At 39.6% G+C, this 16,377-nt stretch overlaps 1 protein-coding gene across 1 annotated transcript in view; it reads left to right on the top strand.

The window, feature by feature from the left end:
* LOC113965582 (protection of telomeres protein 1-like) overlaps positions 1 to 15,542 on the top strand; it is a 54,499-nt gene extending 38,957 nt beyond the window's left edge. Inside the window, exons 12-13 of the mRNA XM_027679188.1 lie at positions 10,000 to 10,040; positions 15,249 to 15,542. Coding sequence (XP_027534989.1) covers positions 10,000 to 10,040; positions 15,249 to 15,329 — 122 coding nt within the window. The 3' untranslated portion in view covers positions 15,330 to 15,542. The remainder of the gene's footprint in view (positions 1 to 9,999; positions 10,041 to 15,248) is intronic.
* Positions 15,543 to 16,377: the final 835 nt, after the last annotated feature.

Here is a 16,377-nt window from a genome sequence, read left to right as displayed (position 1 = left end):
CCTGTCTGTGGTGGAATGACCTTGGCTGGCTGCAAGAGGCCCACTCAGCTGCTCTCTCACTGCCCCTCCTCAGCAGCACAGGGGAATAAAAAAGATAGAAATGCTCAGGGGTCAAGATAAAGACAGGGAGATCAATTGTCATGGACAAATCAGACTTCAAAAAAATCAATTTATTGTCAATAAAAATTGAGTTGGATGGTGAAAAATAAAACCATAAAATACCTTTACATTCTCTTCTTCCCATACTTAACTTCACTCCTCCTTTCCTGGCTCCTCAACCTCCTGAGCAGCACAAAGGGCCAGGGGTGGGGAATGGGAGCTGTAGTCAGTCCAGAACAGCTCCTCTCTGGCACTCCTTCCTCCCCATACTTTTCCCATGCTCCACTTTGGCTGCAGTCCTTTGGGATAAATCTGCTCCAGTTACAGAGTGTTCTGAGTTGGAATGAACCCACAAGGATCATCAAACCCAACTCTTAGGTGAAGGCCTTTACAGGTGAACTCATGACCTTGGCATTATTAGCACCATGCTCTAACCAACTGAGCTAATCAGTGTGGATTCTTCCTGTCAGTTCCTGTCAGGAGTCTGCTCCAGTCTGCAGCCTCTCCACAGGCTGCAGTTCCTTCAGGAAATATCCACCTGCACCCCATGGGTCCACCATGGGCTTTAGCGTGGAGAACTGCACCACCATGGTGTCCTCCGCAGGCAACAGGGGAATCTCTGCTCTGGCACCTGGTGCACCTCCTCCCCTTACTTCTTCACTGAGCTTGGTGTCACAGGGTTCTTTCTCACACTTTTTTCCTCACCCCTCACTGCTGTGCAGCATTTACCCTTTCTTAAATATGTTTTCCCAGAGGCACCACCACTCTGGCCAATGGGCTCAGATGTGCCCTTGCAGTGAATCAGCTGGAGCCAGCTGGAACTGGCTGATTCCAACCAGGGGCAGCCCCTCCTCACAGAGGTGGCCCTGCAGTCCCCACGGCCAGTGCCTGGACCCCTGTGCCCAGTACAGCTTCTGACTTTGTAGGCACAGGAGCAGGCACTTGCACTTAGACACTGACACGTGGCCATTAGTGGCTGAGGTGTCCTGATTTTAGTTAAAGAGAACAGCATGAAAACTGACAGCATAATAAATAACTTGGAAAGTTCTTAATCCAAAAATTCTAGCATGTTCACCGATGGAGCACAGCAAGGCTCTTGATGAGATGTGAGGTTTTGGTAAACACAGATAAATTTGGTTATGATCCACAAACGGTTCAATGTTTCCAAATTAAGAGTAGGAATAATGTGGGACATTGTGCAGTGTTCTACCCTTCAGTCCCCAACTATCTGACAAACACATTATTTAACACTGAGGGGTGTAACCCTCCCTGTACGAGACACACACAACTTAACTGATACTTGGCAATAGAGAGCTTGGGCATTTTAATCAAGAGAAAAACTTAACACTTAAGGCCTAATTGTGCAAACAACCCATCTGTTTTGTACAGTGCAGAACCACAGCCATATTTTTAAGGTTAAATCAACCCCTTAGAAATTAGACAATCTGTTGCTGCTTTTACCCAGCTGTGCTTCAGGCAATGGCACTATTATACGTTATTTCATCTAGTACTAAGAGACATGTGAGTGCATGGAAGAGGCTTCAAAAAATTGAGCAAATTAGTATCACATCCCTTCTTTTCATAGTACTGGAAGTACTGCAGCCCCCAAGGTGTATCTACTCACTGAAAGAAAATGTTGTTTTATTTATAAATGTGTAAAAGAAGGAATTGAGAAATTCTTCACAGATTTCTCTTAATCTGAATTTTGTTATTATCTGCAGATATTGTACAATAAGTGCTTTCCTTGTAAATAACATCTTCATGATAAACCCTCTAGCATGAGCCTTTTACTCTTCCTCTAGTTTGTAAAGGGAATCTCTTTGGCATATATCTGGAGGATGTTTAAGCTTTGCATTTTTACCCTTATTGTTCTGGCTGCAACAAGATGCTTTTAAAGGGAAACCCGGTCTAAAGATGTATAAATTGAGGATGATGACTGAAAATTAGCTCTAGAGAAGAGAAGAAACAAGCATAGATACAAGCACAATAAGTCTTTTGTGAGTCCTGCAGTGCTGTCCAAGAAAATTATTATATTTAATTTTTGGTGTAAGTTTTGCAATAGGCTCTTTCATTTGGCTAGCCATGTATCCACTTATGCAAAATCCAAAGTCCAAACCTATGCAGTCTTTCTTGAGGAATTGGCTATCATCTGGACAGGTCAGTCCATTTATTCAGCAATTACCTTTTGTAGCCACTTGAGTTACGAAGAGAATTATGAAACTGAAGAAAATTCAAGGTGTACCAGTAAATTTAAATATTCATTCATGACAGATGGATGAAACAAGTAGTCAGGTTAAACTACTCTGCAGTATCTGAAGTAATTGATAATATCTGAAGTAAACAATGACATTCCTGAATGAAAACTGTGCTCAATATAATACTATTTGAGAAGTAAGATTTTAACTTGCCTTTTTTTTTTTTAATCAGCATAGCAATAGAGCAACTTAATTCACTGTGGTCATACTTCAAACTTACCTGAGATCATCAAGTGAAATTCAAACACAGATCAGGAATGAAAAAATAAATTCTGACACAAGCTGAAAGGGAACATTGATTAATCAGAAAAAAGTGCATTTAGACAATCACAATAGCAATGATATTTTATTGTAATTTACTTAAAAGAGTAAGACCTCAGCCTGAGCAATCATATTATCTTGTTAGATGTGCATCTGAAGTATTTGCTATTTGATCTCTGTGGACAGAAAACATCTGACTAATACACATCATTTTTAAGCCAGTTAGGCCTGGAAACACAGCCAGAGTTGGGAATCACATGTGCTATGTCCCTCACAGACAGGTATATGGAGACAGTCTTTGCTGTAGACTGTGTGTGCTTATGAAAAGATGCAACCCATAAATGAGACAGATGAATGAGAGGCATGTGAAAGAAAAGATGTCAGGATTAAATATATTTATCAAACATGCATAGCACCTTATGGCCAGGTTGTTGTGCCCATTTTACCAGAAGGGGTGTCATTCCATTCACAGTTCACCAGTATAAGACATTTAGTTTCCTTTTTTAACTTTGCTACATGTCAAGGTTTCAAATACTGCTCATCTCCCAGTTGAGAAAGTAACTAGGCTTTCTAAAGAAGTTTTCTGAGAGCTGTTCGAGTTGTCTCTTAAAGCAAGGGTTTTGCTCTACGACTTTGTTAGACACTTTCATTCAGAGCTCTGAAACTGGTGAATTATTCCTCTTATTAAGGAAATTAATTCAAAGCAACAGGGCGTCATGCACAAAGTATGAAATAGATCTTTCTTCTGTGTTAAAACTGTAACAGGAAACACTGATTAAAGGTTGTCATTTAGTACTTGTAAAATAAATAGAAAAATCTCCTGTCCTCCGAGGTTATACACAAGAAACTTGATATTGTGCATAATGTTCTATGAGTATGAAAATAAGCTAAGAACTGGATCTATACAACTTCACAATCATTCTTCTTGCATGTCCAAGTGAGGCGGGAATCAATTTTTGAGAGTTTGCCCAAGGTATCCATTGCTGGTTTTCATTTGCAAACAAGTTAAACACCTTTTTATTCTAACACTCAGAGTTGAGATTGAGATAGCCCTTCCTTGGATGCTGTTGAGTGATCACTATCTTCAATGTACAATCTTTGGAAATATGTCACTTTCTTAAACTAAATGAACCTTATTCATCCCTTGAGTAATTACTTTATCTGTAACAAAGAACATGGATGGAATTGGTGCACCTGAATGCAAGAGGAACTGACAGCCCTGGCATGATACCAAGTTCTGTGGAGCTGCCTCTGTATCCCATTTACCTGACTGTATTCTCAAATTCTGCCCTACTCTGAGAACTCATTTTTTTGAAGTGTAAGAATCACTTCCTGGTCTGGGAAGGACACCATGGGTTCAAGGATCCCACGCTGACCGTGCTTAGTTAGTAGCACTGGATGGTAGGTCCTCCAAATTTCATCCAGCTTGCTGCTTTGCCCTTGGACACTGCTGCTGGTATCCTGAAATATCACCACCAGACCCTGAAAATAACTGCTGCCCTCTTAATGTCTCCATGGAAAGCCCTGAGCACCAGCAGGCTTTGCATAGATACATTCTTTCTGAAGATGCAACTTCATAAATCACCTAAGCCCCAGCAACTCCACGATGCCACCGAAGAGATGAGTCCTGCATTTTTCTTTGGTCATAAGTTCCCAAGCCCTCCTTCATGCTTGATGGGTTGTATGATCTGGCTTATCATCTCCCTGATTCAGCTCAAAACTAATCTTTGGAGGGAGAGAGAAAAGGTGGGAAAAGATGTAGAAACAATCTATTTAGATGCAGGGAGAAACCATCTGTTTTGGCAGAATTACTGTCTTGGATCTTTAGCAAAGACACCTATAAAATGGTGTCCAGCAAGAGGCCATTACAGGAGAAATAGTACTAATGGCTGGTTCTCCAGAGATCCTTGAAAAAGCTCAGTTTTGCCTCCTTTTTCTGCTGGAAAGATTTGCCATGCATAGTGTACTGTACAAATCTTTGCAACGTGATTCCTCTTTTTAATATGATTTGATCAACATTAAAGTCATTAAGAGGATGACCATAAATTGCTCTCATTAACTTGTCATAGCAAAGATGAGTGCAGCTCATGTCTTAGGACTGTTATTTCAGGTTGTCTCTCTGCAGAGTGAGGGAGCAATTCCTCTACTGCTTTATATTCTTGTTTATTTTTCCCAGCTACAGAGTTTAGATATTTTCTTATCTTTATTTTCTTTCTATCTTTCTATCTATCTATCTATCTATCTATCTATCTATCTATCTATCTATCCACTATCGTCTGTCTAATTTTGTTGGAGGGGAAAATAATGTAAATTTTTGAGGATAACAGGCAGGAAAATAGTCTGCTTGAATTGTCCTTGCTATTGCTCTGTAACTCCATGTCCTATAGTGGCTTTAGCAGCTACCTGCAAAGTCATCTGTGCTCTTTAAGTCCTCCCCCAGTGGACACACAGCTTCAAGATTCCACTTTTACAATTGCTTTGCAAAACCAAAGACTGTTTTAACCTACAGCAAACATTTTACTAATGTCTAAGTTGCTCATTCATGACATCATAACCAGCTAAGGTGTTTCTCCTGAACATGACAGATGTTCACAAGCACTAAAATTGTTGAGTTAATTTCTACAGTGTTTTAAGGTACATACACTGCACAAACAACCTTCTGAAAATCATCACCAACATAATGAGAAAATTTGGTCAATTGAAAAAGGGACTGTCTTGTAGGCTGAAAGCAAAGCTGTGATAGAGACTTCCTCAACATCCTGACACTGAATTTCAGTGAAAACATTTGTATTCAGGTGTTGACCTGCAGACAGGAACACAAATATTTTACAGCTGAGTTCAATAAGGAGTTTACTACTATGCATGTATCTACATTGAACAATTATTACATTGTCATGGTTTGAAAAGGCCCAAAATCCAATTCTGATTCCTAGCCCCCCTCCCACATCTCAACCCCATGTGAGATGGGTTTTCCAGACAAAAACACGAGACTCAATATGGGGGGAAAGGAATATAGTACAGGACTATACAAATAAATAAATACTATAATACACTGCATACAATCTTAACTCTATTTCTATCTCTACCATGACAATAATATTTACAATGGGCCAAATCTCTTCTCCCTCCAAATAAAAGTCCAGGAGAGAGAAGAAGAAAAAACCCCTTCCAGTCTCTGAGCAGCAGGTCTTCCTCTCTAGGCAGCAGGCTCTCTTCTTCTCTTCCACCAGAAACAGTTGCTGGCTCTCTGCCAGCACACACGAGGGAGGTTTCCAAGTCTCTCTCGGCCCCCGTCTCCAAACAAGGGGTCTTTCCATGGGCTGCGTAACCCCAGACACGGCCGCTACACCATGGTCATATCACGAAGCACCGGGGTCTTCGTGACGGTCTGGTATCCTCAGGGGAATCCAAGCCCCTTCACAGAGCTTCTGTGCTCTGCCTCAAAGATGGCTGCCAGCTTCTCTGAAGCTGGAGCGGGGGGGGCCAAGGTCACCCCACACACACACACTCCTTCGGCCGTCCTGGCTTATCTCTCAGGAGGCCATGAGCTTCTTAGCTCCTCTCAGCAGTGCATACTGCACTTTAGGACTCCTCTTAGTCCATCACCCCCTCCTCTTTCTCGGAGGGGTCTCTAGGGAGTTCGGGGGTTTTGGTTTGTCCAGTTCTTACCCCCGGAACTCTGTCTGTGCCGTGGTCTCGATTCTCTTCCTGCTGCTGCTTTTCCTTCTCCTCAGACATCTCTGTGTCTTCCATGCAGCATACCGGCTTCTGCTGCTCCTTCTGGTCCTTATCAGTTGGCTCTTTGCCACTGCTCTTCGGACGCTGCTGTGTCTACTGCTGCTCCGTCTGCTCCCAGCGTCTCCCAAGGCTGCCTACCGGGAGAAATTCTCCCAGCTCTTAGCCACAGGCACTCAGCCCAGTTCTGAGTCCCTGCAGCCCCCCAACCGGGGGCTGGGGGGGGCAGAGCCCCCTAAGGGGCCGGAGCCCCAGCTCCTCGTGGCTCACCACAACATGGCCACCTCTTCTTCCAACAACAAGAACCATTGCTTCTTTTCCGGTCTCCAGAGATATGTTTATATTTTGCAGGAGCACTGATTGGGTCAAGCCCCAAGGGTCACCACCCCCTGGGGGTTACCACTTTCCTAGTTTCAGGGGGAAAACCTGGCTCAAACCACTACAACATAAAAACCAGAAATAGTGCAGAGAACAGAGTATAGGGCGCTCTTGGTCCTACAGTGGGAGAGCAGGAGTTCACATAAAACCTAGTTCTCATCAGGTGTCTGCAAGTGCTGCACTCCCCCATCAGTCATCTTGAGTTGAGGTTCTGGGAAGGCAGGTGTTTATACAGGGCTGCTCTTGAGGGGCTGCAGTTCTTTATTGAGCCTAGACCGTATCCTCTGACTTCTAGCTTCTTCATACTGAATCTTCTCTGTGGCACTTAAAGATCTGTGCACTTTCCTTCACTGTTGACAGAAAATGTGATTTTTTTTTCTTTACCTACACAGGGCTGTACTGACAACATGCAGAGAAAGAGGTTTCATCTTTAGTAAGTCTTGAGTTTATTCACACAGAACTTGTTGGATTATGTTTTGCTTCCAGAAGTCATTAAAAGCTGGCAGCTGTTCCTTACTGTCCTGTTCTGCAAATCCTCTCTGAATTTCGAGAATTTCACCATCAAAACATGATAAAAAGAGCTTAACTGAGAATTTTCAATTTTTAAAGTATAGTAAGTTACTAGTTAGAAGGAATCATCTTTCTCTCCATACAAGCTGCTATTGTCTTGACAGTAAATCTGCTTACGGATTTACATTTGTACCCAGCTGTGTTCTCCTACATCCCCTCTCCAAAAGTTTATCATCTTCTCTGGATGCACAGCAGCTCTTCAAACAAATTTTAAGTGTCCTGGCCCAAACCAAAATTTCCTTAAAAAGAAATATTAGAAAGTGACCACTTAGTCTACATTATTCCACAAATGCAGCTGTGGAAAGAGTCACATGAAAAATTGGGTTATCAGAACTAAGAAGGAGTGAGAATAAGTGTAAGAAATGGTGTAGGTAACTTTTTTCCAATAGTGCTATTAGTACATGGATAGGGAAATAAACATACCTACTTCCTAATACTTGCCTGTGTGAGCCAGCTCATAATGCATGTGTGGCCATGAAGTCTGCAACATGGATTTAAGTTTGTAACAATCTGTTCTTGATTTTGTAAGTAATAAGTACTAAGCAATAACTAGCTAATTGTCATGAGGAGGAGGGAAACAAGGAAGAGGGAAATGTATTATAAAATCTGAAGTGTTGAGTAACATTTTAATAATCAGTGAATATTGCATGTCTTTTTCTTAATGGACCAGGAGGAACTTATATATAGATTTCATTAACATGCTGTAAAACTTGGCATATTGTAAAACATTGTTTACAGAGAAAAAACAGCCTTAATACCTCTCCCAGTCTGTCACTAACAAAGATCTTGCTTGGGGAGCTTTGCTGTCTATCTAACCAACAACATTCATGACTGTCTCACATTTGAATAATTTGACACATTCTTTGTGAGACAAAAACTGCACATTTGTAAGTGAAAATAAGAAAAATATGTTTGTTAACAATTTTCACAAACTCTGATTTCAGATCAGACAGTGCAGTTTATAATATCTCATAAGAAGAAAACACAGATTGAAGGGTAAAGTAGCAAAAAGCAGAAACATGAGAAAATAAAATCTTACCAGCCATTTGTATTTACTTTAACTGTGTCAAACCTTCCATCAAGATAGTAATAAGCATGCAGGTCATTAAACAGCTTAATTGAATTTGACATCTGCTTTTGAACAATTAGATGGCACAGCATATTTTCATAATGAAAGAATTTCCTTAATTTTCCTCTTCTCTCACTGAAGGTTTATTAAGTAGTTCAGCCATTAAAGTCCTTATTTATTAGTGAAGCCCAGATGGCCAACCACTATAAGTGTAAAGAATAGCTGAGCCATGTCAGACCTTAATTAAGAGATTGCAAATTAGAGGAACATCACTCAAAGCATAGGGACTAAAATCACACTTTTCTACTATTATAATTCCATAATAGTTTGTGGAAAGAAAAAAACCTCACACCCTAAATATGACTCAGTCAGAATGTAACCACTAGATAAGGAAAATGTGTGATATCCCTGGTGTTATCCCTTTGCTAAAGCTCTGTCGCTGCTTCTGTTGAAATTGCAACAACCCCTGAATAGTCTTTCCTATGTGTATTTGCAAGGTGCTATCACTCCTGTACTTCACATGACCTCGATGGGAACTGGGAGTATTCCAAACCTGAAAAATTAGGTGAGAAGTCTATCAAACATATTTAGTTATAAAGCTATCTTGTTTTCTCAGTCTGAAAGGAAATGAGCATGTAAATAACCACACAATTTTTTTTCTAAATGTAATTGGTAGGTAGGGATTGCAACACAGGGTGAGGCAGATTTCTTTCTTCTCTAATTCAACTGGTCTATTTAACATGTGCCAGCTCCTTTGGGACTGTTTTCTTGGGTGAACATAAAAGTAGAGACCCACAGCCCTCCCACGACCCGTCTTAGCACTTTTTCTGCCCCAAAATACCATCTTTTCAGTGGATGGAGAAAGGAGTTGTGATTTAGACTATAATGGATTTGCATTTTCTGATGTTCCACAGGTACTACTCTGGCCAGTTTTCTGCCTGCTTTGCACAAAGCTGGTGGAAAAGACCTCAAAACACCAAATGTATTAACAAAGGATCATGACAAATTTAAGCTCTCCATAGATTTACGGTTCCCATGAGATGTGCTTTACAACAGCCTGATTTTTCTGTAGCTCAACTTCTGTTTTCATTGCTTGTTGTTAAGCTGAGCACTCAGGAAAAACAATCCCAGCTAAAAAAACAAAAACCAGTTTTGTTTTATTTTAAATTTCCCCAGTAAGTTCATGTCTCAGAACCAAGAAGAGTTTTCTTAACAAAACATAATTCTAAACCAAGATGGGAAATATTGCAACCCAGACATTCAATTCTGCTATTTAAAAAACTACAAACACTAATTAGATCCACTGCCCAGGCCACTGCTCAAACACTGAAAATCAATCTAAGCTTAATGTTGCACATAACTCTTCCTATTTTAAGGCTGTGAAAAATCCATAACACATTTCACTTTTCCTTTCAACGTTTAGGGATTTTCTGGATGCTGCCATCAACAAAGCAACTAGAAGACAACAACTTTTAGTTGAATGCAGTCATGACACAAACCCACCCGTCCTTTTATATCCAGCACTGGGTCCTTACTCTATGCAGTGCCACAGGGAATTATTTCTTAGGTAATGCATGAGAGGTAACATCATTGTTAAGTTCATCCTATGGCTTTTGTTTTAATTTTTTTCAGGTCCAAAGGCCAGAAGCAATGAAGATTGCCTTGCTGACAAGGTTTGTGTTACCCTACTGCAACCATGCCACCTCACTGCAGGAGACACGAAATCAATTTAGCCATGATTTTAGGCCATCAGTTGAATCTCTCGATATTTTGCTCTTGCAAATTGAAAAAGCTGCTGGTCACACAGCCTTTCTAGCATGAAATGGGAGATGATAGTCACACTAGATGCATTAAGGATGAGAAAAACAAACAGATCGAGGACAAAATGGCTGGTGAACTGGTAAATGATGCAGTCAATGCGCTGCTGATGCTGCTGAAGTCAATAGGTGTGTGAGCAGGATTTCACCAAAAGCTTTCCTGTGCTCAATTCCTGATGGGATCTACACCTACAGTTAATTGCTTAGCAGTTCCTACTTCAAGGCTATTCCTGAATAATTAGAAATATGAACTCTCTGGCACAGCATATGCCTAAAACACTAAGCCACTTCAAAGGACATTATGCATCAGTGCTGTTTCTTATACTCTTCCTCAGCTTTTGTCAGATGAGAGACACTTTCCTAATATCCAGTCTAAACTTCCTCATTCCATTTCCTCATGTCCTATTGCTGGTTCCCAGAGAGAGGAGATCAGCAGCTCCCTCTCCACTGCCTCCCTTGGGGAAGTTGTAGACTGCAAGGAGGCACCCCTCAGCCTTCTGCAAGCTGAAGTGACCTCAACTGTACCTCATAAGTCAGCATATTTAATTATAGTTTACCATTGGGTTTTATAATGCAAAATAAGATAATATTATTAATGAGATTTTACTGCCTTTTTTTTTTTTACAGCACTATAGTGTATTTATTCTACAGTCAATAAACTAAATGGCTATCCATCTATTTGATCTCATTTTAAAAGCCTTGCTTTGTTTTATATCGTGTTTGGCTTGTATCAATAACTATCCTCACTATTTTGTCTTTGCTAAAGGGATATCTTTGAAAGATCATCACTGGAAGCGATGTGTATATTTATATATTTGCACACTGTCCTCAGCTGTGGGCCAGTGTGTCATTTGAAAGAAATTGGAGCAGCATTATCAATCTATTAGGTTATGCCCTTTATTTTGACTGACAAATTAGACTCCAGAGTATGATGTGCAACCCAACAAAACAGTACCAACAACACCAAAAAGTAACTGCAGGTTTTAAAATATTTCATGAATGAAAAAAAGAAAAGGATATAAAGGAAAGTACATTGAGAACCCCATGTTACTCATTCTGCCAGGTTTACTACTCATATTCCAGGAATAATTTGGTAATGACTGTACTTCTTTGGGAAGAAAAGCGAATGTTTGATGTCAGCAGTGGCAGGTGGAGACCTTAAGTGCTTTGTATCCTGTACCCTGCCTAGTAGGTAGTTCTCATGGAAATGAGAATGTACATGTAACCTGTGTATTGGGTCTGGCTGAGAGGTAATTTCCCCTCCAGCATCCCACATGGTGTTGTGCTTTACATTGGGAGCTAGAAAGGTGTTGATAACACCCCAGTGTTCTGGCTACTGCTGAGCAGTGCTGGCACAACATCAGTGTTCTCTCTCCAGCACTCCGCTGATCCAACAGTAGGCTGGAAGTGGGCAAAATCTTGAGAGGGGACACAATCAGATCAGCTGACCCAAATTGATCAAAGGGATATTTCTTACCATATGACATCTGCTCAGATATAAAAGCTGAGAGAGAGGAGGAGAAGGGGAGGGTATTTATTATTTCAATGTTTGCCTTCCAGAGCAACCACTATGAGTGCTGAAACCTTGCTTCCCAGGAAGAGGCTGGACATTGCCTACTGATGGGAAATAGAGAATAAAATCTTTTGGTTTTTCTTTTGATTTTTCCTTTGCTTGCACATGTGCAACCTTCACTTTCGCTTTAGTAAACTGCTTTTATCTTGACCCACAAGGTTTTTATCTGTATTATTTTCTCCCTCCCCATCCTGCTGAGGCTGGAATGAGAGAGAGGTTTAGTGAGCCTGTTATTTTATCACCTATTTTTCTTCCAATAGTCAATTTTCTTCTGACAACTTCTCCATAAATGTGTATGTTTTACCAGTTGAAAGAATGAGGATTTCTCAAGGTAAAGAAAATCATACTCTCAGAACCAAAAGAAACACATTAGTGAAGAAAAAACAATGGACTCTTCAGTAGATGCTATAGAGCAAGGTTAATAGCTTGTTCAGTGACTCTAGGCCTGCAAAATACATAAGATGACAATATATTGTAATATATTAGTTTCTAACTAAGGTCAACATATAAACTTCTTTGTTGAGTTTTAAAATCCAAGTGTCTCACTCCTGCTCACTCTGTCCTAGAAGGGGACCATTTTGATTCTGGGATGAGCAGGCTTTCATGCCACACAGCTGGACCTGCTCATTTATAACAGTCTTCTGGCTGTTTAGGATTTCACTCAGGTGTTATTTGGAGCTGACGCCAAAACTTCCCTAGATATTAATAGAGTATGCTCAAGATTATAGTCTTCTCATTTATTTTTGTAATTCAAGGAAGGCTTCTGATATGAGCGATTAGGCTTGGACGAAGAATACAATTGAACTAGAACAGTTTTAGGTAAATGGTTGGCTATTACCTTATAAATTCTTTCTTGGCCACCACAGACCACCTGCTGAGGACTTCAATTTAGCTGTGAGCTATTTGCGATGTAATTAATGCATGCAGAAGGAGAAATGGATTCTTAATACTCTGTTTGTTAACATCAGCAGCAGTCCAAGATCAGATGGACCCCAAAAAGATGTAGAAATATTTTGTGGTCTAAGGGACAGATAGAACTAGAATGCCATATTCTGACTGGCAGACCTTTGGAAATATTTCCTCTCACCTACTGGTCTGAATCTACCTCAACATCTTTGGCTGAGCACTAAAATACCTTTATAAATTTGCTGGATAACAACATAGAAGTTCATTACTATAGATTTTTTTTTTAGAAAAAATCCATTCTAATGTTTCTTGTAATTTTATACTTCTAATCTTAGGACTAGGGGAAGAGGGAAACTTTGAGCAATGTTCACATTATATTTATTATTTGTATTGCTGTTGTACCCAGGGGTCTCAATTAATATGGATATTCCTAAATACCAGTTAAGAAAATGTAAGCAGAAAATATTATCTAAACCACTTTTCATCTTTTGTAAACCCACTAATTTACTTCTTAGGACAGACCTCTCACAGAGGATTCATAATCTGTTAAACTACTTCATGTGTTTTCTTCTAAACATGCGACGTATTACAATTCATGGAAATAAACCCTAAAGCCCTGATCCTGCAGGAAAGTGGGGTTTTAAGGGCTTTGGGGTATTTTTTTAAATGAAAAGATTGCTCTCTGTATATGCTAATCTTACACTGTTCTCAAAGCATTGATATATCTAATACTTTTTGAGAACTGACCCAGCATCTGCAATTCCCGTAGCATTTGCATTCTGACACTATTATGCTGTCTAAGTGATGATTATGAAACAGATGCTTCTTTTATCTTCTTTTTATTAAAAGACTGTATAAGAACTCCAATCATAGGAGGGTATAAGAAGTTTGTTTGTTTATTTATTGGGAAAAATTTCCTCAATGAGCTGTTTCTATTGTGTTTCTTAAAGAGTCTAATTATATTTGCAAATGAATTTACAACCTCGATGTCTGTGTACGATTCACAAATTACATGCTCTAAACATAGTAAATACTGTATAAATGCATCAGCAAGTGCAATTTACCACTGCAATCCAATTAAATTGGCTGATTACCCCTTTGACACTTAAAGAACAGGATTGGTCCTCTATGACTTGCAGCAATACCTCATCTTTTGCAGGGGAGGGAGCTATTCCCTACATATTTTAGGATGTGGATTGGTAAAATGAGCGTGCTAAGGAAAAATATGCAGCAAGTGCTGCTACGCTGGATAGGTTAGGGGTGCCTGTGAAACATACATTGTTTTGTCCTGTCTCCATGATAAAAACAGATAAATGAGACGATAAGAACAGGGGGAAATGGTCTTTCCTGAAGACCTTCAGCCTAACATCATATTCCAGCCACTTGCTTTGCCACCATATCGTCACCTCATCTAGGGACAAAGGAATATTTATCTGAGCATTCAGGTTTGTTTATAAGTAAATGTGTCCGCACACATTTGGTGACATTAATGCCAAACTCTTTTTCTGCCTATATAAACAAAATATAATGTGTAAACCCACATATAATTCTTCTACCAAATCTTTGCTATTTGTTGGCATCTGGCAAAAGATTTCCATCCCAGCTTTGTGCCCTCTTAGCTGATGTGGTCCCACAGGGAAGCTGCACTAAGGGCCCTTAAATAATGAGCTGGAAAGTCACAGAGTGCTGAAGGAGAAGCTGTTTGTAAATTGATAATGTCTTTATCTGTAGTATCAGTAGCATGCAGCTCTTTGGGCAAATTACAGGTGTTTCTTGCAGGGCAGACACCAAGTGCCTTCTGTGCAAGTCAGAATGTGAGCACCACCAGTTGTGCTCTGTGGGTACACCAGTTTGTTCAGCTCTGTAGTACCTGGGTGAGCAAAATCTGAGTAAAAATGGCTTCCTGTTTTATCCATATGTAGTATGGATAGTATTTAAATAGTATTTAAACAAGTATTTAAAATCGGAGAAGTATGCATTTAAAAAAAAAGGAAATATTAATAGTGACAGCTGGAATTATCTCTACATCTGTTCATTTAGTTCTCAATTCAAATTTCCATGCAGGCCCTATTTATGCTGCATAACAGTTAACACCGCAAATTGATGTGATTTCAACACAGTTTAAACCACACAGAAGAAAGCTATACAGAAACACATTCACTACATTAACAAGCAACATCAGTCAATCGCTTGCACTGTAAATTGAAAATCACAATAGGATAGATTGTATCAGCTAAACACTTTCTGAAAAGCCCTGAACACCCTCTGAATGGGAGGCAGAGGAATGGAAAATAACTTCTTGGTGTTTGTAGCAAACCCCCACCCTTCCCTTCCCAAGATTGTGTTCATTAGTATAACATGTACATGGGGAACTGACTATTCCCTCACACCTGCTTCTTTGTACAAAAGGTCAAGCAAAAAATCAAACGTGACTCAAGTTTATAGAACCACTGCAATTTCAAATTAGGGAGACACTTGAAACTAGCAGGGCTGAAATGTAACTTCCACTGTTCTCATTTTTGCCCTGTAATGTTAACACAATTTTACATTTTTTTTAAATTAATCTCCTTTTATTTTCTCTTTAGCTTCCAAAGGCAAAATGTGAGTGCCAGAACCCACCAGTTTATCTCAGCCAGCCAACTTGGACACAAACTGGAGAAAAATAATTGTAATAAAGAACAGATTCACTTTCATATGGACTGATGGTTGTCATGGAACATACAGAAAGAAGAAGTTCTACAGTGATTGTCATAATTTTGTATAGCATTGTCCTTGACTCTGCCCTTTTTCTCTCTTGGGCAATTGTACTTAGAGATGTTAATGGACTTTTTTTTCTGTGCAAATTCTCCACCTGCAAAAAAAGCTACAAACATCAGTATAAATCCCTTTAAAGCTCAGTTTACGTCTATATTGAACATGTTGTTGAAGAAAAACATGACAATTGTGCTCATTTTTACACAGAGAGGTTCTTCAGGCTACAGAAATAGCAATCCCTTACTTCTGCATTGGAACCTAATGTTGTTCACCACCTAATACTATTTATTACCTATATACAAATAATTTTGATGTAGCCTTACATTTTAAGGCCATTACTGAGAAAAAGAAAAAAAGTGTTATATTCTTAAAGACAGATGCAGGATCAATATTTGCATTTTAAATGTGATATTTGTGTACCATTCTTGGTAGAGTATTTTTCTGCAAGTATTGCTGTAGTTCACTCAGTTTCATGATAAAGATACTTTAACAAACTCCTCTGCATTTCATTTTTGTATTGCAGCCTTTATTGGCTCAGAAAAAGGAGCTTCAGGAGCTTCAAAGCCATCTAATACATGTGTCTGGATCCTTTTTGTTTGATATTGGGATAAGGGTCTATTTGTTCCCTTTTGTCAATCGAAGCAATAACAGCAATAGGATAAATAATCACGGCATATGTCAGGTATGGGGTTCCACAAGATTGATTAATAACTAAATACCATTGCAAAACACCATCCTTTTGTCTCAATTTTAACAGCTTGACTCTGGTTTCAGTCATGGTTATATGCCTGAACAAAACCAGGAAAAAGAACCTGGAGGCAATGAAACCTAAAATCAACAACAAACAAGTGTCAGATCAAATGTCTGATCGGCCAAATCCTTTTCTTTTTTGTGTGTGTGTTTTTCTGACTTTGGGAAATGCCTATTTAGAGTAAAAGGGTACTGGACTGAGTTCAAGCT

Source organism: Neopelma chrysocephalum, unplaced genomic scaffold (assembly GCF_003984885.1).
Source record: "Neopelma chrysocephalum unplaced genomic scaffold, ASM398488v2 Primary Assembly neopelma1_45, whole genome shotgun sequence".
Taxonomy (NCBI): domain Eukaryota; kingdom Metazoa; phylum Chordata; class Aves; order Passeriformes; family Pipridae; genus Neopelma; species Neopelma chrysocephalum.
This window is presented reverse-complemented; position numbering and strand designations above follow the sequence as displayed.